Source organism: Nuphar pumila, chromosome 12 (genome assembly GCF_984573655.1).
Source record: "Nuphar pumila chromosome 12, dmNupPumi1.hap1.1, whole genome shotgun sequence".
In the NCBI taxonomy this organism is placed as follows: Eukaryota; Viridiplantae; Streptophyta; class Magnoliopsida; order Nymphaeales; family Nymphaeaceae; genus Nuphar; species Nuphar pumila.
This window is the reverse complement of record NC_143260.1, coordinates 5,375,379-5,399,882: the sequence shown is the minus strand read 5'-3', so window position 1 is coordinate 5,399,882 and position 24,504 is coordinate 5,375,379. Positions and strand designations below refer to the sequence as shown.

At 37.4% G+C, this 24,504-nt stretch overlaps 2 protein-coding genes across 2 annotated transcripts; one reads left to right on the top strand and one right to left on the bottom strand.

Annotated features, from left to right (window-relative positions):
- Positions 1-1,755: 1,755 nt before the first annotated feature.
- Positions 1,756-5,110, top strand: LOC149819765 (putative LRR receptor-like serine/threonine-protein kinase At1g53440). The gene is made up of 4 exons (XM_089983391.1): positions 1,756-1,956; positions 2,352-2,504; positions 2,887-3,005; positions 4,735-5,110. The coding sequence occupies exons 2-4, from the start codon at positions 2,444-2,446 to the stop codon at positions 4,888-4,890; spliced, it is 336 nt and encodes a 111-aa protein (XP_089839517.1). The 5' UTR covers positions 1,756-1,956; positions 2,352-2,443; the 3' UTR covers positions 4,891-5,110.
- Positions 5,111-5,879: 769 nt separating this feature from the next.
- On the bottom strand, positions 5,880-24,245 carry LOC149819764 (putative LRR receptor-like serine/threonine-protein kinase At1g07650). The gene is made up of 24 exons (XM_089983390.1): positions 24,011-24,245; positions 18,785-18,956; positions 18,629-18,700; positions 14,342-14,413; positions 14,122-14,193; positions 13,965-14,036; positions 13,768-13,839; positions 13,623-13,694; positions 13,453-13,524; positions 13,295-13,366; positions 13,139-13,210; positions 12,284-12,355; positions 12,133-12,198; positions 11,146-11,208; positions 10,671-10,709; positions 10,232-10,281; positions 9,775-10,145; positions 9,509-9,704; positions 9,273-9,425; positions 8,415-8,536; positions 7,955-8,165; positions 7,651-7,885; positions 6,975-7,122; positions 5,880-6,508 (listed from the first exon to the last, which is right to left on the bottom strand). The coding sequence occupies exons 1-24, from the start codon at positions 24,141-24,143 to the stop codon at positions 6,122-6,124; spliced, it is 3,066 nt and encodes a 1,021-aa protein (XP_089839516.1). The 5' UTR covers positions 24,144-24,245; the 3' UTR covers positions 5,880-6,121.
- Positions 24,246-24,504: the final 259 nt, after the last annotated feature.

The following is a 24,504-nucleotide window of genomic DNA, read 5'->3' as shown; positions in this document are numbered from 1 at the left end:
GCCCAAAACCCCCTGCCAGAACCCTTCTCACAGGCGGCAGGGGTTTTACCCCTGCCGACCTGTTGAAAAAGTGGCAGGGGCTAAAGCCCTTGCTGGACGGTCATTCTCTGCCGTAAAAGACCGACAGGCAGGGGCTTTTGCCCCTGTCGGTCGACGGAAGGAAAAAAGAAAAGGGGAAGAGAAGCGGCGCGTACCAGGAGGGGGTCACCTGAGGAAGGATCGCCGGCATGCGAGCGTCGCCGGCGAGGTCGCAGAGTGGAGGCTCGAGCAGGCTGCTGACGTCAGGGCCTTTCGATGAGCTGAGAGATCGCAGCAGGGAGAGAAGCGACTGTCGCCGGTGAGGGTGGGATCCGGTGATGCTGTCGCCAATGGCTTTGCTTGCCGATGATGGCGGTCGAGGAAAGCGACGAAAAGGAGAGAGAGACGAGAGCAGAGGGGGAAGGAGCATACCTAGGGAGGCTGCCGGAAGGTGCTCGTCGGAAGGTGCTTGTCGGAAGGAGGGGGGCGTTGGTGGCCGTGCTCGGCAACGCAGAGAAAGGGAGTCGGTCGGGGGAGAGAGAATGCAGAGACTGAGAGACGAGAGGGGGAAGGAAGTTTCGAGAGCCTCCCCCCCTTCGCTGCTGCGTACTTTTAAAAGCACACAGCTGACTTATCACCCGGGTCAGATCCGGGTCTGGATCCGGCCCGGATCCAAACGATTTTTTTTCTCGGGTTATTACAGGGACTTTCTTAGTGGCATGCATACTTGTATATAATCTGCTTAAACAGCCACCAAACATTTATTCCTTTACAGAGATTTATCAAAGAACGGTTTTGGAGGTGCATATTCAAATGCAATGTGTTCACCAGGGAATGTGTAAGAATACTCACCTGCCAATCTTTGATTCCTTGTCTTCGAGTATCATTTAGCTTGCATTAGGCTCTGTAACATTAATATTCTGCTTCTCACTGCTCCAGGAACCTCGTGTCCAGTTTCTCTTCCACAACTGACAATTCGTAAGCTCTTTATTTCCTTTCTTGAGATTGAATTGTTGAGGTGATATCTTGGTTCAACCAACACATACCATTATTACTAAATTGATGACAGTAGTGGTATTGTTAAGCATGGTAAGAATCCTAACAATGTTTTCTTTTTCTAGAGTTCCTGCATGCTTAAGAAAGGATTTCCCCTGCAAAGGTTTAGCAAAATGTAAGTATTAGCCGTTTGGATAATAGAAAAACATTAAGCCCTTTAACTTGTCAGCTATATCAATATTGGAATTCCGTTTGTGTGTGTGACTTGAGTCACTTGACTACTTATTAACATGCTATTGGCAGATTCTTCCTTGTTTATAAATTGTGGAGGGAAGGAATATACTATTGATGGGGGCAAGTATGAAGCAGATGAACAAACTGGGGACTCAGTATTCTTCTACAGCGGAAATGGCAACTGGGCCTTTACTAGTACTGGATGGTTTATGGACTACGGTAAACCCAGTTTCATACCAACCAACAAAACCAGACTGCTGATGAGTGACCCAACACTATACATGACAGCACGTGCTACACCAATCACCATGACATATTATGGCCTATGCCTACAGAATGGAAACTACAATGTCCGCCTTCACTTTGCTGAAATAATATTTACAGATGACCAAACTTTCACCAGTCTTGGAGAGCGTGTCTTTGATGTATACATCCAAGTGAGTAATTTGCTTGCCACTTCAGTAAACCCTCTTCGTGGTGAGAATTAAATTGTCCTGATCTTTTCACCATGCAGCATGAAATAGTGTTGAAGAATTTCAACATTGAAAGCGAAGCTGGTGGCCCAGGTAAGGAAGTCATCAAGAGTTTCAATGTGAAAGTGGCAACACACACTGGAGATCAATTTCTATTGGGCAGGGAAAGGGACTTTTATAATTCCAGAAAAAGGTGTTTATGGACCTCTTGTCTCAGCTATTTCAGTGAAGCCTAGTAAGTTGATTTGCCTTAAACTCTTCAATTTTATCATTGGCAGCTACTTGTTATTTTCTATGGGGGCAAAGATTTCTTGATAGTTACACGGACTAGGCTTCAAAAATACTATCTTTCAATCTCATGCAAAACATTAGGCTGCATTTATATTTATTGGGGTCTTCTGCCAAAAATGAGCTCTGTAGCTCATAGTGTAGCTTGAATGGTTGATTCCACTACCTTGTGGACTTCAAAAGGGGAAGCTTTCATGGGGTGCCCATGTAAATTTACATTCCACCGACTATGGGTAATAGTACTATCGGAACATCCAATGGGTAGAAACTGTTTCGATTTTCAATTCCACTGCAGCCTTTGTGCATCATCCTCTAATGCGCGTATCTTTTGCTTTCATGCAGATTTCACTCCTATTAACCATGGTAAACCTGGCCACAAGATCTCCACTGCAATAATCATTGTGATTGTCCTTGCCAGCTGTCTTATCATCTTGATGGTTTTAGCAATCCTTTATTGGAAGGTCCGGCGTGGAGGCAAAGATCCATTGCATGAAGGTGCAAAGAAATCTAATTCAACGTGCTTCAAATAGTTATCATAAGATTTATGAGGACTAGTAATTAAATAAATTTTGATCATTTTCATCATGCACATTATGATCCCCACCATGAAGCTTTGTACTTTGGCCGACATCTACTCTGGACAACTATGAAAATTTCAACTGAACTGTAAGCTTAAATATCTTCAAGTAAACCAACAGTAATTTGGAAAGCAGTTAGGTCTGTTTAACTGAAACTTCTGAATCACTGTTACATGGAGACCTTGAAGTCTTACCTTTAAGAATTTCCAAGTCCTACTGATAATCGGTTGACATAAGAAATCTGCCCAAGTCCCTAATCAAGCATTTAAATTTCTCTGGTACTTTTTTTTTCTTTACAGAACTTAAAGACTTGAAGAAACAAAAGGCGTACTTCAGTATTAAACAGATAAAGGCAGCCACTAATAACTTTGACCCTGTGAACAAGATTGGAGAAGGTGGATTTGGACCAGTTTACAAGGTATGACGTTCTAACATCAAGAAATTGCAATATGATTTCTCTTCTCATTTGATGCTTTGTCATGAAGTGTTCATATTCCAAGTGTTGTATTTTATTTTTCAATTTTGAGTTTTTTCATGCAAGATATGTCCTTACAGAAATTAGAATGCATTAGTGGTTGTATTTAAAAGTGACTGAAAAACATCTTTTGTGCAGTCCACATCATAAGATGAATCAATGTTGTACATATCGTACTGTATCATATGATACATATCGTTACTATGAGGAATATCGATACGATATGCACTCATATCGTATCTGCATCATATCATACCGTATCATATACAGGGTCGACACACTTAAAAAAGGGTCAAATTGTAATTTTCAGTTTTGGGGTTTTAAAGACCTCTTGAGGGCCGACTCCCTTATTTGTAAGTCATTAGAGAGGTATCCAAGCACCCTAGGACTCATGAGAACGATTTAGGGCTGATCCATGTGCAAGGGAGAGAGCTTTTGCGGTTTGTTCAAATAAGAGTGTATTTCCACTATTTTTTCATTCAAGGAAGTGGGTTAAGGTAAAAAAACCTTATTCTAATTATTTTTGCTTCTTATTGAGTTTTTTTGGGAGAAGATGGCATGAAATGATCCGACATGGCAATGGTGCACTCGAGTAATGAGTGGAAACCGATTGAAAGTTGAGTGCAACTATTGCATATTGTTTTTTCAGGTGGTATCTCTCGGTTGAAGAATTATTTAGCCGGGACACATCTCAATGTTGTGGCCTGCACGTAAATAAATTTATCAGATGTCGTAAAATAGCAATGTCAACAATTACTTAATGGTCTGAGAGAAAGAAAACAAGACAAAGAGATGAGTTATGTAGAAATGGGGTATGTGCAGTCCTAGGAGGACGAAGATGCACACAGTACTTTTGATCCTACAACCCCTAGCATAGAATCAAAAGATAATGATGATGAATGATGGTATATTTTTAAAAACTTGGTTAATGTTTCATGTGTTATTTTTAAAAAACTTGGTTATGATGTCTTATGCACTCATAAAGACATAAATGCTTTATATGTGATTTTATGGTTGTATTTTGTGCAATTCATCATTGTTTAGGTGTTATGATTTTTTTAGAATTTTTGTTAATTTTTTTTTCATGATTTTTTAGAATTAAAAATTTATGATTTTTTACAATATGATACATATCATATTTTAGACCCAACCAATACGGGTAACGATACAATACTTCAACCTTGAGATGAATGGCAATTAGCATTGAGGAACTCGATAAATGGCAGATGAGCCACTACACAATCAAGCATGTGCTTGATGCTTGTTTTTTCTGAGACGGCCAACAGCATAATTCACTTGTGCATTTCATTTAAATGTCTTAGGTTTTGAAATAATAACAAGTATAGGAGTCAGGCACGAGAATATTTTGCATGGTTCCTTACATTGTCAACATGCACAAGGCAAACTTGTGGTAACTGGTAACGACTGAAACTACTTTCCTAATTCTGTGCCATCCACCTTAAAACACTGTGATACAAGGCAAGCACATTAATATATATAAAAATGATCCTCCGTAGTAGCATGGTTTGAGAGAAGAAAAAAAATGTTTTATGAATATTATAGGGTTGCAATCTGATAGATGGCCTCCAAGATGTAATTCTGTTTTGTTCATGTCATCATTGTGATGTTTGTGATCAGCAGTTCTTATATTTTATGCTTCTCATTAAAGCAGGGCGCACTACCAGATGGTAGGATAATTGCAGTTAAACAGCTTTCATCGAAATCAAGACAAGGGAATCGAGAATTCTTAAATGAGATAAGCATGATATCTGCCGTGAAACACCCAAATCTCGTGAAGTTATTCGGCTGTTGTACTGAAGGCAACTAATTGATGCTAATATACGAGTACATGGAAAATAACACCCTTGCACGAGTTCTCTTTGGTAAGATTTTTCTGTGTATGATAGGTACTTATGTAATTATGAAATTTGGATACATCCTTGTATGATTCTACTCATCTTAAAGATGGATAATCTACTCACGGTTGTGTGGCTTCTCAAGTCACATACATGGTTATGAACATATACTGAGATGATCTTTGAGATCAATGGTACAAGGGTATCCTGTGAAATGATTTGATACAGGGCTCAAGCTCATGCATGGAAATTCGATGATTTGTAGGTACAACTGAACACCATTTAAAACTAACTTGGGCGACAAGGTGCAATATTTGCATTGGAATAGCAAAAAGGCCTGGCTTTTTGTTTCTTAAGACAAGCTGGGGGAAAGTGTTGTCTGATAGCATTTGCTACAGGGCTGTATTTCAATATCTCACGAAAAAGTGATATCACGGTAGAAGTATATTCAAACCCACATTTTGGAAACAGCGTTATACTAAGGTGCAAGTGTAAATATGACCATTTTATCACGATACATACTTTTTATCAATAAAATTAAGTATTTTTTACGCATTAATTTGTGTTCCTTTTTATAATTTTTGAATTCTTAATTTTTTTTATTCTCTGACACTTCCTCTAAAAACAATCACAAGTTCTTTTTTTTTTAGGCTATGCCAAGGAAAACTCTCTTTTCTCACCTTTGAGGCCTTTTTTACTCACCAAGAATACACCCAACTTTGACCTTGCCTTTTTTACCCATTACATTTTCAAATCCCAGACTAAATTTCCTGTACATTGTGGTCCTCATCACAAAACCCAAAAAGTAGCTTTCAAGCCCCAAAGGCAACAGCCCCAAAGGGTTTGACGTAGTGGAATGGGGCATAGGCGGTCTAGGTTCAGATCTAATAGGCTCTGCTCCTGCGGGCAGTTTCTCCATGTAAATATCAAAAAAAGGCCTACGGCAACACCATGGCATCATTTCTCTTGCAAATTACGACTACAAGGTAGAACATGTACTGCCATACAAGAAGACATTGTTCAAAATTGGGCATTTACAATTGGATGAATAACAAATAAACAGCAAATAATACAACCCAACATACAAGGCTTACCAAAACACAAGTAAATCAAAACAACACAACAGGTCAAACCATTCTGGTTGGACCATGCTCCACCATTTACCTGTGTATTATTAAAACAATAACCTTACTAGTTACCTAACTATTTTACATCTATTTCAAAAGTGTCTTGGTTTTGTGATGATTTGCTTGACAAGAAGGTACTGTCCTCCACACCGCTCTCGGTTACCTCCGTCTGGGGCCCAATGGTCGAGAGGGTCTCGCTCTCGGTCATGAAGGAGCCATCAATGGGCCTGAACCTCCAGTCGCTGCTCAAGAAAGGCCCGCTGGTAGGGGCAGGCTCGTGCACCACGGCCCGCCCTTCGAGCATGCTAACCACCGTGGACATGAGGGGTCGAAGTGTGGGGGATGGGCTGGTGCAGAGCAGAGCCACCTTCAGCATCCTCAAGGCCTCTTCCTTCGAGTATTTTGTCCCTAGGCTCGGGTCCACCAGATCCAAGAGGTTCCCCTTCTCTTGGAGGACATATGCCTGCGGTTTTCAAGAAAAAATTAGTATATTCTCACCCACTTGATGATCAACATGATTAGAAAGAGGGGTTCTCTCTGTGGTAAGTTGGACTCCGATTGAGAGCCAGAGGATAGGACTGGGGATGGGTTTTTTTGAAAGAAGGGAATGGGGGTGTAATTAATACCACCTACCCCACAGGTGTTTGAGAACCCCGTTTTGGGAGTGGAGATGGACCATTTTCAACTACATCCTCAAAAGGATGTTCCTGACAACTCCAGCCTCATCTCTCACTTTCATCTCCAACTCCCATTACCCCTTTCATCTCTCCAAAACGGGCTCCCAAACAGAGCTGGCCATGAATGTAAAGTTCTAGACTATCTGTTATTTAATAGGTAAACTCAATGGGTTCGTATTCGCCAAGGAATATTTGGCAAATCCTTTTGGAAAGATTTTGTGCGAGAGAGAGTAGTCAAAAAGAAACTCATACCCAATCCATAAGATAAACGAATTCATCCTTGGGCCTGTAGTTTGTATTACTCTTTCCACTAACAATCTCCATAGCCACCACCCCAAAGCATATGTCCGCTTTGTCTGTCAGGTAGCCCCGCATTGCATATTCCGGAGCCATATATCCTCTGTCAAAATCACATCAAAAGTATGCAAGTTAACTATAGATATTCCAATCCTTCAAGCAATGATAATTTGAAATGAAATATTAGAATCCTAAAACAGTAATTTAACATGGTCATTTCATGTCTCTCCTTGGGCAGCTAAAGGCCGCTTCTGTGTATAGCAAAAGACACATGATTTATTCATGTAATAGAAGGTCTCCTTATGAGAATAAGGAAGTTGCATCTTTTATAAGTGTTAAGGCTCAAATTATTGCTAATCCTCCCCATATCTTCATTTCCATTTATCTATCAACTACTTGCCTCTCCTAGAATTATGGAGCTACTTTGCATTGCTTGGAAGCTGAAGTAACATGATTGTATCCATGGGCACAAATCAATTGGAAAATCCATAAATTCTTAAAAGCATCAGTTTTTAAACATCTACATTTTTGACAGTAACAAATATGGATAAACCAATGTTGAAAATCAATAGATGATTACGAAAAAGTAAAAAAAAAGGGGGGAAACTAGAAATAGAAAGGGGTAGCTTACATTGTTCCTGCAATTCGAGTGCTGATGTGGGTTTTCCCCTCTTCCTCAAGTTTAGCCAGACCAAAATCGGATATCTTTGCATTGAGATCCTTATCAAGTAGAACATTGGTAGCCTTGATATCTCTGTGTACAACCTTCAGCCTCGATTCTTCATGGAGATAAGCCAGACCTCTGGCTATGCCAATGCAAATTTTGCATCTTGTTGGCCAGTCCAGTTTCAAGCGACAATCGGGATCTGTAAGCGGTTAGATGTTAAAAACCTTAACAATCTGTCTTACATAGTGTGCCAATGCAGTAAACTTACCAAAAAGAGCACTTGCAAGGGAATTGTTTTCCATGTATTCATATACTAGCATTAATTGGTTTCCTTCAATACAACATCCTAATAGCTTTACAAGGTTTGGATGCTGCACAGCAGAAATCATGCCGATCTCGTTCACAAATTCACGATTTCCTTGCTTTGATTTGGAAGAAAGAACCTTAACTGCAATCACTACACCATCTGGTAGCACACCCTGCTTTGGCACAAAATTATGAGAAATAAATACAGTTTCAATTCAAAGAGAAAATCAATATCAATTCTAGTCTACAAAATATTTCTGGTATGAGAATACATCCAGAAAATCTTCAAATTTTCAAAACGAAAAGCCTAGCTGTATATAAGAATTTCATCAGACACAAATATGATTAACAGCAGACCTGGGTCTGAATGGAAGAGATTTTGATCTTTTTCCTTTTGAAAAGCCAGAAACGATGGGATTTACCTTGTAAACAGGCCCAAATCCTCCTTCACCAATCTTATTTTCAGCATCAAAGTTTTGTGTGGCAGCTTTTAACTGTTTCAAAGTGAAATACCCTGTTTGTTGCTCTAAACGGTCTCTAAGTTCTGCATGAAAAGCAAGAAACACATTTTGGAGTCCGCTCAATGGAAGCTTTACTCAAAGAATCAAAACACTGTAATTAGTGTCGACTTCTAGGGAGTCAATAACTATGTGAACATTATTTTCATTCACAAGGAGCAGTTTAAAATGGATGTTATGCACATTGATACATTTCTCAGGATGCGTCATATAGTGTGATCAAGCATGACTTGATACTTAACATTGATCAGCCTCATTTAGCCTTAAAATTTCAAACAGATGCTATACCAAACACTTATCATTGAGCTTTACATCAGTTAGAAAATAAATTTATTTGTTGGAACCAGTGGATGCAACTAGCAGTGTTCAGAGTCAGTATGATCTTGCTTTTTTTTATAGCTCTTCAAAACAGATACACACCACCTGGTTCAATGTATTATTATATGTGAGTTCAATTCAAATCACAAAAATATTTTAAAAGGTAGTTAATGGTAATTTCAACATTTCTCTCAGCTTTTAGAATTGAAATTGAACAGGAAGCCATTACTTAAGCACTGAATCAAACCCCTAGGGGAATCAATGCATGTGTGAGGAGTCTCTGTGTGTGTGCAGGCATGCGTGTATGTTGCTAGATGGGCCAGCATTAATGCCTGTGAACTATTCCTGTTGTAACATTAGTAGATACGCCAATACTGGTGAGGAACATAGAAACAAAACATGCACAAAAGAAAAAAAAATCAAAACTAGCTAATTCACACAGACCTTTATCTTCACGTACTTTGCCTCCTAGCCAACCTTTCAAACGGAGGATCACAATAACCAAGGACAGAATAATGCAACCAGCAAGAACAATCATGACAATAGCTATGACAGGTATCTTGGGCCCACTTTCATCATCAATTTCAGGCTTGAAGTCTGCATAGAGATTGAAAAATATTAAGCACCATGAAAGGAGGCAGCCTATACAATGGGATGACTTGGTATATCAAGTAGCATACTGGGTGTCACTGAAATAGCCGAAATAAGAGGCCCATACACCCCTCGATCTGGAATGGAAATCGTCCCTTTTCCTGCCCAGTAAAACTGAATCTCCAGAGTATTGCTTGTAACATTAGCACTGAAACTTCTGATGAGTTCTCTACCTGGACCACCAGCTTCTTCTTCAATGTTGAAATCCTTCAAGACTTTTTCACCCTGCATAGGAAGAGTTAGAAAAACCATGCCAACCACAAATAAACCATTCAAAAAGTTGTCCATAGATCACCTGTATAGACACATCAAATATGCGTTTTCCAAGGCTGCTAAAAGTTTTGCTCTCTGTAAATACTATTTCAGCAAAATGAAGGCTGACATTGTAGATCCCATTTTGAAGGCAGCGACCATAATATGTCAGAGCAAGAGGAGATATACGTGCATCCATGTACAGATCTGGGTGAGGCATATCCAATTTAGATGTGTTGGTGATTATGTAGTCATCTGCATCATAGTGGTCACCCATGAAGTTCCCGGAACTGCTAAAGGCCCAATTTCCTTTGCTGTAAAACATTGCAGCCCCCCTTCGCTCTAAGTCAGCTTCATATTTTGTCCCATTGATAGTGTGTTCGCTTCCTCCACAGTTTATAAACAACTGATAGTCTGCCAATAGTTTAAGAAGGGAGGTTGAGATCAAGAATGATTCAAGTTTCTACAATTCACCGACTCCAATCAAGCATGATACTTACTTCGTGCTTTACCATAGCAGGGAAAGTCCTTCCTCAAACACGAATCAATTCTGCAAAAATGGAATTACACCATAAATCACAGAAGCATACATCAAAAAAGCATTCTTGATATACTAATACAGCATGACTATGGCTCCATTCTTCTAGATCAGCTGGAAACTCACTACCTAGTTAAAGACAAGTTGCTCAATCTAAGAGAGACAACACTAGGCAGAGGTTAATATTGTCAAGTTGGTTTCCTAGTTAGCCTAACACAACAGATATTCATTTTCTCTGCTTACCCAAAGTAAAGCCTTATCAAAATGAAATCAGACTAAACAGTGATGCAGTTTCTCATCCACAGGGCCTATTGCCTACTACACTTGACCACAAAAAGACAAGCAAGAAAGGTGCAAAAAACAATGCAACACTACATAAGCTATGAGGATGATGATCTTACGAATTATCTTCCATAGAGGAGTAGCTGCCCACCAAGTTCCTGAGGTAGTGGACATTAAAGGTTAGTGACCAAACCAACATGAAACCAAATGCAAGTAAATTGAGGTGATATTACAATGAACGTATGGTGCATAAATGTCCTTAGGTATCCTGCCAAAGAAATTCAAGGTTGACACTTTTCTATACTTCAAGTGATGGAGGAACCAGAAGCAGGTAAAAGGCAAAATTCTTGAAGACAAGAAGAAATCACAAAAAACTTGAAAAGTTAAAGAAAGTTGTACATGACCAATAATAGAAAAGAAAGATAAAAGATCAATTTCTTGCAAAAAATATCATGAAGTTTCACAATATTTCCTTGAGAACATATAGGGGTGACACAATTCTCATGATGTTTTTTGAAAGATTTTAGCTTTTTAGAATATATCATGATGCAATTTTACAATTCAATTGCTTGAATATCTTTTTACTATGCTTACAAGTTTCCCTGTAGACAAATGGAAGAACGAGTAGCCCCAGTGAATGTGTTATTTGAGAAATCTCTGCAGCACCAAACATAAAAGACAATTAATCTAATTTAGTAAAAAGACTAACTAATTATACAAGAAGTACAAAGCAACATGTTTTCAAACAAAGATTCAGAAGCACAATTCTAGTGATAAATAGTTCACAATGTTATGGATACTATACGCTTTAAAAAGATCAAAACTAACATTCACAAAAATAAACCCCATCTAAAGAAACCTGGAAAAGAGTGATTTATAAAGAAAAACATAACTTGTATTGAACCAGACATGATAGTCATGTTGCAAAGTACTATGCTGAGTCACCTTTAAATGGAGTTGACCATCAAGAAGCATCCCAAATGGTTCAATTTTGTACAATTAAAAGTTGTCTTGAAAGCTATGAGTGAATTTCAATACACAGTTGAGGAAAGTAAAACTATTTTTTTTTAACATTTCAAACAAATGACTATTTGAGAATGAAGTGTCCTTCAATTAAAGGTGAGAAACCTTTCATTGATCACTCTATCCATCATCTAACATACTCATCCTTCTTTTGGAGTTAGGAAACCAAATTATATTGTAGAAACATTGTGGATCACACCAGAACCCAACATAATCATCCTTCTTTCCTTTACGTGAGAATGATGAAGCAAAGGAAGCCTAAAATGTTGGTTTAATTCAGGATGAAACAAATTTTATTTTCTTTAACAGGCTCAAACAAGAAGAAAACAACAGATGCTTTCAATGCTTAAAATTGCATGTAATGTTGAAGATATGGGATAATTTCCAATAAGAGAACTGAGGATCCAACAATGAGCAACTTTCTTGCTCTGAAGAAAGAAGATATGATTTGTCACTCATAACAACAACAAAGTAACCAATAAACTAACAATTACTTAAATGACAACCTTATTAACATGCATATGTAGTTAAGAATACTGCATTGAGAATGACACATACACGTTTTTTTGGCTTTTCAGGGTCCAACTGGGTACTGCGCCAGTCAACTTGTTGCTTGTGAGATACCTACATTTAAGAAATTTACACTTTCACTAGATAAAAATAGCTGACAGACAAGATACGAATGAATGAAAAAATGCCCACAACTTACAAGAAATCAAGTTTCTTTAGATTCTCAAAGGACTCTGGGATTTCTCCACTCAAATTATTGAATGAAAGGTCTCTACAAGACAAATATGGTATCAAACAATTAGAAAACCTCAATTGAGAAGAATTTATCTTGTTTATATTGTTCACTGGATATATCTAGGATCATCACCTAATGTGTTCCAAATGTATTCTTGATAAACTTTAAATCAAAGAACAAAACAATTGTAAGTAATAAATATAATGTATTTCCCTAGTATTAAAATGCTAACATGTCCTCTAATTACCACGATAAGGCTGTTCCCTCTTCTTTTAGACTTCACTATTCATGAATAGCAGAATGCCAGGGTTTTTTTCTGCTAGGTCCATCTCAGAATGTTGATCACTTCTTTAATGTGATCCCCTCGAGAATATTCTTTTCCTTAGTGTGGTTCATATAATTCCAGCCTTTCGAATCACTCAAAAAGAATATTACAAAGCATATATGTGATTAGTTTGAGCAAGCTGAATAAACCAAAACATGCTACCAGCGAGCATGTCCTCCTTTTTGACAAAATCCTGAGTAGGACAAGAATTTTTTACTACAGTTACCAACTCACTATAAGCTAACAAGATTACTACAAGAAAATTCAAAAGCAAATATATGTTTGATTTTATTAACTTTCAGTTTGTTATCTCTAGAAAGTAACCAACAAAATGAACCAAGTGCACTGATGTACATTAGATTCTTGAAACAACAATTTTGTAAAGCATCTTATTCACTGTACATATATAAAAGTTAGCTGTGAAAATATCAATACATGAAGAACATTCAATGTGTTTTACCAACAATTACTTCTATAAAGTAAATGTGACTCACATTGTTTTCAGGTTTTTCATTCTACCAATGTACACTGGGATTTCACCTGAAAGCAAGCAGTTCCTCAGTATCCTGCATGAATATATCCACAAACATTGGCAAGCGTTAGTACCCAACTGCTTAGCTGCCAAGAATAACCAACTGCTTCAAACTTACAATGTTTTCAACTTTTCCATGTTCTGCAAAGGTGGGAATCCAGAACCTTGTCCCTTAATGTCAGTAATCCTACTGTAAGCAATAGGTCAAGGTATCCCTTAAATTGGATCAAGATAAATCATACTAAAACAACCATAATAGAAGCCGCAGAAACTCACATGTCTGTCAAATTGGTCAGAGAAGAAATGCTTTTCGGTATAGGTCCTTCCATAGATGTTCCAAAGATCATTCTGCAGGAATCAATAAGGAATCCAGATCATTATTTGGTTTGTGAAGAAATCCAGACAATGCCTAAATACAGTATGAACCAGAGAGGAAAAGTTCCTACAAGGACGAAAGTCTTCTCCAGTTCTCGATGAAGTCAGGAATCTTTCCCGAGAAATTGTTCCCATGTATTCGACTGTAAATAGAAATCAGATATGAGCTCATGAATTCATAAAATTACAAGCACACTGTTGACAGAATTCACTTACAAATCCGTCAAGTTTGTCAACTTAGACAATGTACTGGGCAACTCTCCTGTAAACTTGTTTGAACCTATGAGCCTGCAAATATTCAGATGTGCCAATAAAGAAAAAATCTATGTTAAGCAAAACGATCCTTAAAGCAAGCAGGAATCACATTCACCAGGAGTTTAACCAGTGAGGACGCAAGAAAACAGCATACTTACAATCTCTCCAAGCTTTTCAAGTTGCCAATTTCTGGAGGAAGAAGCCCTTCAAATTGATTGGCCTCCAGTACCCTGGACCAGGAAATTATAGATGACAAAGCTTGCAGCTATATGAGAATTTTCAAGAGATAAACATAAACAGAAGTACAAAACATACAGCGATGCGAGGGTTTTAATGTTTCCATATTCCTTTGGGATGGATCCAGATACACGGTTCCCCAAGATAGATCTGATCGAAGAGGCAAGATATTTAGATCACAAACAGTGAATGACAAAATACAGAAACCACAGGAAGTAACGAAGTAGATAAAAGTGTGCAGATCTATCTACATAAATGTTATAATAGATGTCAGGTTACGAGGCTGTAACAAACTCACATATCGGTTATGTCAGGTAAGGAAGCCCATACAGCAAGTAGTGATCCACTGAGATAGTTGCGGGTCAAATCGCTGTTACAGTAAAAAACCTATTAGCCTTAATCATAGTGACTGATGCATCCAATTGCATACTAAAAGAAGAAATCTACATTCAATTTTGATAATCCGTTTTATTGATTAATGATCATGCATAATATTTGCATTTTATTCATATCTATTTATGCATGATCCAAGATAAAATCACATTAAAAACCCATTTTTATCATTGCTTTCGAGAAATTGTTTTAAATTGAATTTTTGAGAAAAATCACATTTTCTGGTTCGGCCTTGCGTTTTTCAGTGTTTTTATTAGTTTAGAATTTTTCTTAATTGTAGTTTAATTAGATTAGGACTTAATTAACTAATTTTAATTAGTTTAGGAAAAACACATTTTTTGAGGAAGACTTGTTTTGAAAATTTTGAAAATATTTTGGACTTCCATAGAAAATGTGTTTTAACCTATTTTTTTATTATAAATAGAACTTTTCCAGCCATGGAGGCTGTTTTTGCCTCTTTAAAAAACACAGTTTCTTCTCCCCTCTCTCTTCTCTTCCTCCTCAATCCCAATCGGTTCTCCCCCGTTCTCTTCTTTTCTCCATCGAATTCGTTTTGCTTCTTATGTTTCTCTGTCGCCGGTTCTTCTTTCTTTACTCGACGGAGGCACACGCTGATCGAAGGTAAAAACCACTCTTTTTCTCAAACCTCCATCGGAAGCAAATCTGATGGTTTGCTTCTTCCCCCCATCTTCATAGATTTTAGGTTCATCGCATGCATATCTCTTTACGTTTTGCATGAGCATCGCATAAAGCATATTTTTTTTAGTTTATTCTTCGCAGTATTGCTTCTAGTTTAAATAATTATTTTCAGCCATTTCGAAAAGAAAAAAAATCGTAGTAGCCTTGTTTGATTTCGTGATGTTCGGTTAGATTAGAATAGTTCATAGCATAGATAAATCGTCTTGCTGTTTAATTCCTTTCTTTTACAATCGTCAGTCTTATTAGTTAATTAATCAAAATAGTTGGTTTAATTTATAGTTCTTTCTGTTTACTGTTTGCAGAATCTAGTCTGGTTTGCTTCCAGCGTGAATCAACGTCAGTCGGTTTAGACTATTGCGTTTTATAATTTTTTTTTATCAGTCGTTTCTGTCTGGTGCGTTTTAATTTTTTTTCAGTTTTTCGTTTTCATTAGAGTAGGCATTAGTCATGTTTCTATTTTAGCCCAAACACCAAAACAACGTCAAACACACTGTTCAGCGTGTTTGATGCTGTTTCGGTATCCAAGCCACAGTAGCCGTTATTTAGTAGGTCATATATTGCATCAATTGATTAGCCCAATAGTTGTTTTTAACTTATATGTCATCTTTAATTCATTAGTTACTTAGTAGGTATTTTATTTGATTACGATTGATGCTGGCTAGCTGTCACGACATCTATTAGTTAATTTGTCATGCGTCTTGCTTAATTTCTTTTTGTTAGTATTGAGTAACGTTAGCTAGGCATGCACGTATTGTGTTTTATTAGTTAAGTTAAATTCTGTAGATCAAGTTTTGGTTCAAAAATTTGCTGAGTCAATTCTTCTTAACGTTTTCTCACAATAGTTTAGAAGCCAGCAGTTCTTAGTTATATTAGTTAAATCTAGTTAACTGTGTATTCACATATTTTCCTAGTCATTCAGCTAAAATTTGCTTTGATATTTGAATTCCATTAGATTGTTCAATAATTAATCGTAGTTCGTGTTTTCTCTTTTGAATTAGCCGTAATTAATCTGTTTTAGTCTACATCATATTTAGCTAGATTGATTTGTTTTAAAGTTATCACGTTCTTCCTTGTTTGAATTCAACTAATTTAGGTGTATTAACTTTTCTTAGTGTCTCACTTTAGTTATTCGTGATTTAGTTGTTTTAAATTAGTTAAGTTGTCAATAGTTGCCATACGTTAGTTCATGGATTTGTTTCATATTTGTTAGTAGTTACACTATTTCGTCTTTTAGTGCATGGTAGTTTGTTAGAATAGTGGTTAGATTCTTGCTTTTGCTGATTTTTAAATTTAGAATTAGTGTAGTTTTTTTCGTTTTGCTAAGTGTGTGTTTTTTATTTTTGCAGAGAAGTGATCAGACGTGTGGTGAGCCCATTTTCGTACCCCCGAAGAGCCTTCAGAGGTCCCTAAAAGGTCCCCTCAAAAGTGCCTTCAAAGATCCCTCAGAGAGTAAAAGTTCAAGAAAACAAGCATTACCTTAAAGGGACAAAGAACTCGAAGCACTGAAGACTTTTTCCTTTATTTTTAGATTAGGTTTTATTTTATTCAATTCATTTAATTGGGTTTGTAATAAAGCCCTTTATTTTATTGTTTAAAGTCCTCCGCAGAGGGCTGCACTCTCTCCCTTATTTACTCAATTAATTGATTTTTATTTTTGGCAATAAAGAGTAGTTAATTGTTTGCTTGAATACAAAGTATTTTCCCGTTCCCTGAGATCGACCCAGACTCCACCACTCGTGCGAGCCGGTTTTTATTATTTGGTGTCTGGCTTTCATACTTGTTTTCCCTAAAAATATTGTTTTAAAAATCGTTTTCCAAAATTCACACCAATTAATAATGGGAAACTTAAAAGAAGAAAAATAGGGATCCTAATGGAAAATCCAAAACAGACGAAAGAAAAAATAAAGATAGCCTGGCAATAAGAGAACAAAAGTATACCAGTACAACTTTAAGAAAATAAATTGAACTAAAATATATCTTGTTAATAACAGCAATTATAATTATATCAAGTTAATAGCCTCGAAAACTGATCAATCACATGCTATTTCCAAGTTAACAATGCATAAGGTCACCAAGGCTACAGTTAGTACAATGTCGGCATATATTTCATCTGAAAGCTTCAGGAACAATTAACAAGGTCATGAACAGCTTCCTCGGATCACCATCTTTCAGGCTCAAACTGTTAAAATGTAAACTGCAATATATATATATATATATATATATATATATATATATATATAATTTAATATTATTATATTTTCTTTTATTATTTTCTTTTTCTATTTTTTTTATTTTCTTTTTTAGCATCTAGTTCAATAGAAACTAGATATTTTGATCCAGTCAAGTTCCTGTTGGAACTTGACTGTGCAAGTAGCTGTTGGACTGTAGTCCAACAGCTATAATAAATGTTGTTGGACTATAGTCCAACAGTTGGACTGTATTCCAACAGCTATATTAAGAGACGTTGGAATCCAACGTCTCTTTTTGGAGAGCTCAAAATGAGCTCTCCTCTCTCTCCCATTTTTTTGTATATATAGGGGTGAACCCCTTCAATGTAAATAACCATGCTTCTTAAGCATTTTGTTCATGAATAAAGTATTATTTATTTTTCAAGTGTTCTTCCCTTTATACCCTTTCAAGGGTCATGCTTGTAGTGTCTCCAATAGACACTTGTTTGTGAGTTATTTGTGCATTTTTTGAAGACCACCATTTTATTACACAAACAACTTATTTGAACCCCCCACTGATTCTCCAAACAACCAATTAAAGAAAGAATAGGTCCAATTATTTGAAAGTTATCAAACTAAAACTGCAGTTTTTAAAATCTGAAACTCCAAACTGTCCAACCAGTGCCAATGCAATTCTCTTATGATCTCATGAAAGATTGTTTTATATGGCTTTCATCGCGTTTTCTTGATACAATAAGAAATAACATTATCTTTCTAATAATTTAGGTTTTCATGTTTGTTTATGATTCTTTATTCACATGGATCATGAACTCATATAAATGTGTGTGTGTGTGTGTGTGTGTGAGAGAGAGAGAGAGAGAGAGAGAGAGAGTAAGGTACTTTTGAAGAAATTCCAGAAAAATAAACTTATGAACCACTCTCATTTCAATGTACAGATAGCCTAAAGACGTCTTTTCACTTTTCTTTTTGGAAACCCGAGCAGAAAAGATCCATTGCAATACAAATAATGAAATAAGTAACAACAAGGATTATGGATCACAAATAAGTCATCAATATTGAGTTTAACTATAGACTAATCATATTCCAAACAACCTGCATTCCAAAAGTAAAGTTCATTCACGTCCACAGCTGGGCATATCTAGTAACATAACCCTTCAATTTGGATTGCTGTTTCTTAGAAAATAGATTTCAAAATATAAGCAGCTTAACATGAAATCAGAAAAGACAACTACCAACAGAAAATGGTTCTCACTAACAGCCATTTATAGATAATCACAACAAAATCAGATCAATAATCTACTTACATTATTCTGAGGAAGGTCAGATTAGCAAACTCCTCAGGCAGGACACCAGAAAGGTTTTGGGCCTTCAGCATACTGCAGTTGAGAGGGTGTAAAGATGAGGGTTAACAATCAACAAATGTTGCATTCTGAAAACTAAGCTGTTTCCAAAATCCGTACATGCTCACGACGTGGCAGACAGTTCGATTTTTGTATGAACAGTCGCAAGTGACACTATTAACCCGATCCTGCCCTTCATCAGTTTCATTCCATCCCTTTCCGGAGCAAGGATTTATACTGAAATTCCAGTTTGTTCCTCCAAGCTTCCTTGAAATTTGTATAAGAGCATCAACTATTTAAAACATGGAAAAGCAGCAGTCAGTATCAATACACCAGTCGGCTCATGAGACAAGTGTATTATCCAAGATACATTATCAAAGCAATTTATTGCACCCACCAGAATTTCCAAACACAAACTAGAGAACAAAACATCGATGATAAAGTAAAAACTTCCATGGACTTGAGATAGAAGAGGCAGTTTGCGACCATGGAAGCTAATTGGTAGTTTAAAAGACAGGAAGGAAAAAGGAAAAGGTTGAAACTTATTTTTCTCATTAGAGAGGGGCAGTTAGTGATGTGAGAATGAGGATACATGATAGATACAGGGCGTTATATAGTGATCGGTTGCTCACGGAAGAGGACCTCCAAGTTTCGTGCGGGTTCTTGTCCTTTCCAACAAAAACGTGTCATTCGGAATGACATTCTCATCATTTTTCTCTTTCCAAGTTTTTACAAACAGTCTTCTTGCTGAAATTAGCAAACACTATACAGAAAGTTCGACTAATTTCCAATGTTTGGCTAATTTGGAGTCAGCTTCGAACCAGTTATCCCCCAAGAAATGTATGAAGTAAATACGATATTTGGCTGATCCTATAATTTGACCACATTACCGTACATTTTTTTAAGTTCGCAATAGAGAAGGGTACGATCACTTTAACATTCCCAAAGGAAGTTTTTCAAAGAATAGAGAACTTTTAAATGAATCTTGGAAAAGAAATGAAAATTTTGTAAACTTTTGGCAAACAGTTTAGTCAAATACCCGCAAAGAGTTTATGGCTTCTGCCAAGAGATTGCCGGGCCCATTTTTAAAGATTTCGGAACGACTATAACGGAAAACAGTAGAGTTTCCACAGAGTGAATCGTACCACTTCGTTCTTCATAAAAACAGAAAAGGCATCACTACCGAAGAAAACAACCAAAATTCGAAGAAAACCGAAAAAAATGAAGAATCCATTCTTCCGAATAATCTTTTGAAAAACGGGTAGAATCCATTGTTTTCTCGATTCAAGCCTCAAGGAAGAAAAAAGTCAGAGGATTAAACACGCAATTTCCAAAGGCAAAAAAATAAAAACAATAAATCGATTGATATCATGAAAGCAGTTTGTTTAATCACCGGATTCGCGCACAAGAACGGCCGAACCGCCATTTCCAATTTGCAATGAATTTTTCTTTTCTCCTTTCAGACTACCACAAGAAGGACAAGCATGATTTCTTTTTTTAGAGGACAAGAATACGAACGTGGGGCTCCGCTTGTATGGCAGGAGCAGTTAGTGATGTCATCTTGTGTTGGGACGTTGCAAGTTCGAATCTCAATGGTATAGTTGTAAACCGGTAGGGGTCTGACTAACTCAGCTTTCTCTATCCAAAAGAAAAAAAAGAGAGGAGGACAAGCATGCTCTCGCAAAATGCAGGTGCTAGTCCGAACTGTGTTGCGTCAAGAGAAGCCGGTGGGTCTTTTTTTTTTTTTTTGAGCATAGAGAACGCCGGTGGGACAAGCCACCACGAGTCTCCAATGCACCCTGAGAGTATGTTTGATGGTTCATCCAGCAAGACAAAAAAGATGTATTTCGCGGCGGATGCCTGGAATAGCGTCCAAAATAAAGCGTTATTTTCGTTCCACCGATACTCTTGTTACAAAAATAACAAGGACAGAGGAAACAAAGTTTAAATAAATAAACATACTCCTCGACGGGGGCGCCCGACCCCTCTCTCCTGTGCAGCGGGCAGAGGGGCGGAGGAGCGGCCGGAGAAAGAGCGGTGCCGAGGCCGGCGGAGGGGCGGAGGCCGCCCTCCTCTCATCAAGGTTATTCCGTCAACTCTCCCGGCCGAATCGTCACCTCTGGAGATCCCTCCTCCCTCGCTTCCTGCCGCCCGATCGTCCTCAATCCCTCGCAGGACGGTGCTTATTTCATGTGTGAATCCTCCGGGAGCAGGTACGCCGCGGTGTTCAAGCCCATCGATGAGGAACCATCCCGACGTTGTTTCTCCAGGATGGTGTTTGCACAGCGGGTTTAACTACCGCGACGGGTACGATGGGTCTGCCAAGAACGTCAAGGTTGGGTCTCTGCATATGTTTGTGAAGAACTATGGGAGCTGTGAAGACATGAACCCTGAAACATTTTGATCAGCAAGGAAGGGGATGAAGGGAGAACCATTCTAATTCCTATAGACCATGGATACTGCCTGCTCGAAAATGTGTGTTTTACCCCTTCTTTTTACTCTCATTGTTGAGATTATATGGTTGTGAGTTTGCTGCATTTGTTTCTTTTCTATTTGGTGTTCTAAATAGAGTGCTATTGAATTCAAAAGTCCAGACTTTAATATGTGAAACTGCAGAATTCTTGTTTTTTGCCATCATTTCTTTTGAATGCTTTTTCGCCCTTTTTTCGGCTTTGGATGATTTTATTCTGCGAAATGGTGTCTGGAAACCCAATCTATGAGTCTTGTTTGTAATTTTGGATGGTTAGTTAAGGTTTTTGGTCGATTAAGATTGCGAATTCACAAGCGTGTAGAAATTCTCCGTGTGTCTTTGTTTGTGCTTGAATGATCTCATTATGCGGGCATTGGCTGTAGAGAGCTGTGGTCTGGCCTAAATTTTCAGTTTTTGGTTTTTGGAATTTGGATTTTGGTTTTCGGTTTTATGAATATGAATTCTTGAATTTTGGTTTTTGATATAAAAATTATGAATATCTTGCATCCTTTTGTTTTTAGTTAGTATATTAAAATGAAGGATTTTTGGTTTGTATATAAAAAATATGATAAACTTTCATAATTACATCTAATAAGATACCAGTTAAAGCATTTATATATAAAAATTCTTAATTTTTATTTTTTTAAATTACCCAAATTTTAAATATTTTTTAGTTTTTAAATTAATCTGATATCTATATCCAATGTTAAAAGTCATAATAAACATGTTAAAACACTAGTATTATTGGGCAGATTAGGTCATACGATCCAGAACAAAGTAATCCTACTCATTATTCATGACTGTTAAAATTATCTGCACATAGTCATTGACATTTGGAATACAGAATCCAAATACTATCTAAAACAAACGTTGAATTTGATACAGTTGTTACTGAACGATTTTTTTTGTTCAGTCCCTCTAATATGGACAAGCCATCAAACATATCCTGAATGCCGTCATATATTACATGACCCACAACCCCCTCGAGGCCTCAACCGTAACCATAAGTATCTTGATAATAAAATAAGCTCTAATGCTTATTATAGTAAATGGCCTAATACTGATTGACGTTGTTGCCTCCTGAGACTTTGTGACCTGGCAGTAGCACATCCAAAAAATCAAGCCAACCTTTACTAGTATACTGTGTACAGTCAAAGCCGACTTTTGGCTTTGACTCGCGCGTATTTTGAAAAGAGTAGCCGTTCAGTGACTACGAGGTAATCTCTGAATCAAGCCCAACTTTGTTAAAAGGAAACCCTTCTTTTCGCCTTCCACAGTCAAGATTGGTAGATTATCCGTGAAAGACACAAGCAACGAATCGAAAAGGTTACCCCCCATGTAGACAGCGGTAATTTGGTCCGGAAGGGATCAAAACTCTCGAATTATGGCAGGCACGCTAGACAAAATAGGATGAGGCCTTTCCCTAGATGACCGAGGACTTCCTTTCCGGAAATGTAAGTAGATTTTGATTGCTCTTTTAAGCAACTTATCTCAACTTTGCAAGTCCGATGATGCATTTTAGCGTAGAGATTTAGCATAGGCCCCGGAGGCAGGGATCCTATCTTAGGAGTTTTACGCTGTCGGCACGATGACCATGGCAGGCTGAGCCAGGGCAACCACGTCTTCGTGCCCGGTGAAGTTTCTTCGGGTTATAAATTAAAAAAAAAAAAGTGCAGAGATTTAGACGGCCGAAATTTTAGGTCGACGGATTTCTATGGGAAGAATGTTAAGTTATTAGTGCTTTTGATCACAACGGAGTGCCCTTTTCAATATTTGCTTTATAACCCGACATGGTCAGAAGAAAATGATGACTATTCTTAGCAACTGCTCGTTTTGATCGCAAAAATCGGCCAAAAAATCCATCTATTCCAAGAATTCTCTTCTGATCTCAATAAATTATTTCGTCCAAAACAAAAATCAGTTAGCTTTAAGCAAATTAGTAACAGTAGAATAAGCAAATGTGGTTCTTACTCAACGAAGAAACAAGCAATAATTTGCCAGTATATAAAAGTAACTACATAATCTCCAAATTATTAGTATTTACTCACTCATTCAACGAAAGATTAAGAAAGAATACCTAATGTGGACAAGATGTCGCTCTGAAACTAAAAAAGAAAAAGGGACCAATAATTTTTAACACTGCGACCTGTCTAAATGATCTTCAAAAGATGAAAAATCACTAATTTCTTGAATTCCAGCTAAAACGTGAAGAAGATGGTGAACTAAAGTATGATATCGCTATATAATCCGAAAAGGTTAAGAAATAAAAATATTAAAAGCAAGAGACATAGAATTGTGTAGTTTAATCTCTCTCTATATTCTGTAACTCTCGAACACAAAAAAGTTAAACAAAGACGAACAAGATAACGAGCTAAGTCAGGATATCCCTGCAAAACTCTAGAAATTGTCACTTTAAAGTTTAACCTCCAATCTAACAAAAACCTTCAGAAGATGAAAAGCTCACTCATTCTCAAACTGAAGGCGACTAAAAACCATAGAGTGATGATCCAATACAAGATCTCACTTTAAATTCACAAAAAACTAGCAAAAAAAAAACGTAATTTTTCTAGCCTAACCATCCGTTTGACAACTTACTCTTCAAAAAATAAACTTTAGCACATTTTCCTCATTTCAAGCTAAACAATAACAACAAAACGAGAAACTAAAACAAGATCTCGTTTTAAAACTCACAAAAAAAGAGCGAAAGCCAGTAATTTCCCAGCTTAACAATCGATTCGACTACCTAATCTTGAAGAAACGAAATGTTGGCGCATTCCTCAATTCGAGCTAAACAAAAACGGCCGAAACAGCGAAATAAAACAAGATCGAGCTCTAAAATCAACAAGAAAAAAAACAAAAACGGTTCGAATCCTAACCTTCTCCCTTCGGGAGCTCTGCAGCATCCGATCGTAAGACTCCTCCAGAATTCGCAGCAAGGCAGAAGAGAAGAAGAAGAAGAGCAGGAGGAAGAGTACGGAACGATCCCGCAATCCGAATCTCCGCTCCCATCTGTGGCCCTCTGCGTCCGGAAAGAGAGAGAAAGAAGAATCTCAATCAGAAGGAAAGGAAACGCTGCTCCCCTCCTCTACTTGGCTCTTTTATACGGCGGATAAATGTTGGGATATTTTTTCAAATATATTAATCTTTTTTTATTACAATTTTAGTTTTTAATTCCGCAGAGGTCAGAGCGGAGAACAGGGGACCTTAGCAATAAATCGGGTAGCTCATAGCTGGCCGTTCGATTGGAATTCCTTATTTGTCCCCGTATTTTTTAGAATGACAAACGTATCCCTATTTTCTTGGATCCGAATTCGGACATTGGGTTATGGAGCATGAATTTTGGAATGACGACAAAAGTGAGCCCGGCCTT

What these genes read in the sequence shown, in the direction of transcription:
- LOC149819765 (XM_089983391.1), top strand. Translation starts at nt 2,444, where the DNA reads ATGGTTTTAGCAATCCTTTATTGGAAGGTCCGGCGTGGAGGCAAAGAT. An exon ending in CAAAGATCCATTGCATGAAG is followed by an intron (nt 2,505 to 2,886) that starts GTGCAAAGAAAT and finishes TTTTCTTTACAG; the next exon opens with AACTTAAAGACTTGAAGAAA. An exon ending in GATTTGGACCAGTTTACAAG is followed by an intron (nt 3,006 to 4,734) that starts GTATGACGTTCT and finishes TCATTAAAGCAG; the next exon opens with GGCGCACTACCAGATGGTAG.
- LOC149819764 (XM_089983390.1), bottom strand. Translation starts at nt 24,143, where the DNA reads ATGGGAGCGGAGATTCGGATTGCGGGATCGTTCCGTACTCTTCCTCCT. An exon ending in CTGACCTTCCTCAGAATAAT is followed by an intron (nt 14,414 to 18,628) that starts GTAAGTAGATTA and finishes TTACTGTAACAG; the next exon opens with CGATTTGACCCGCAACTATC. An exon ending in CAAAGTACGTGAAGATAAAG is followed by an intron (nt 8,537 to 9,272) that starts GTCTGTGTGAAT and finishes CTTTTCATGCAG; the next exon opens with AACTTAGAGACCGTTTAGAG.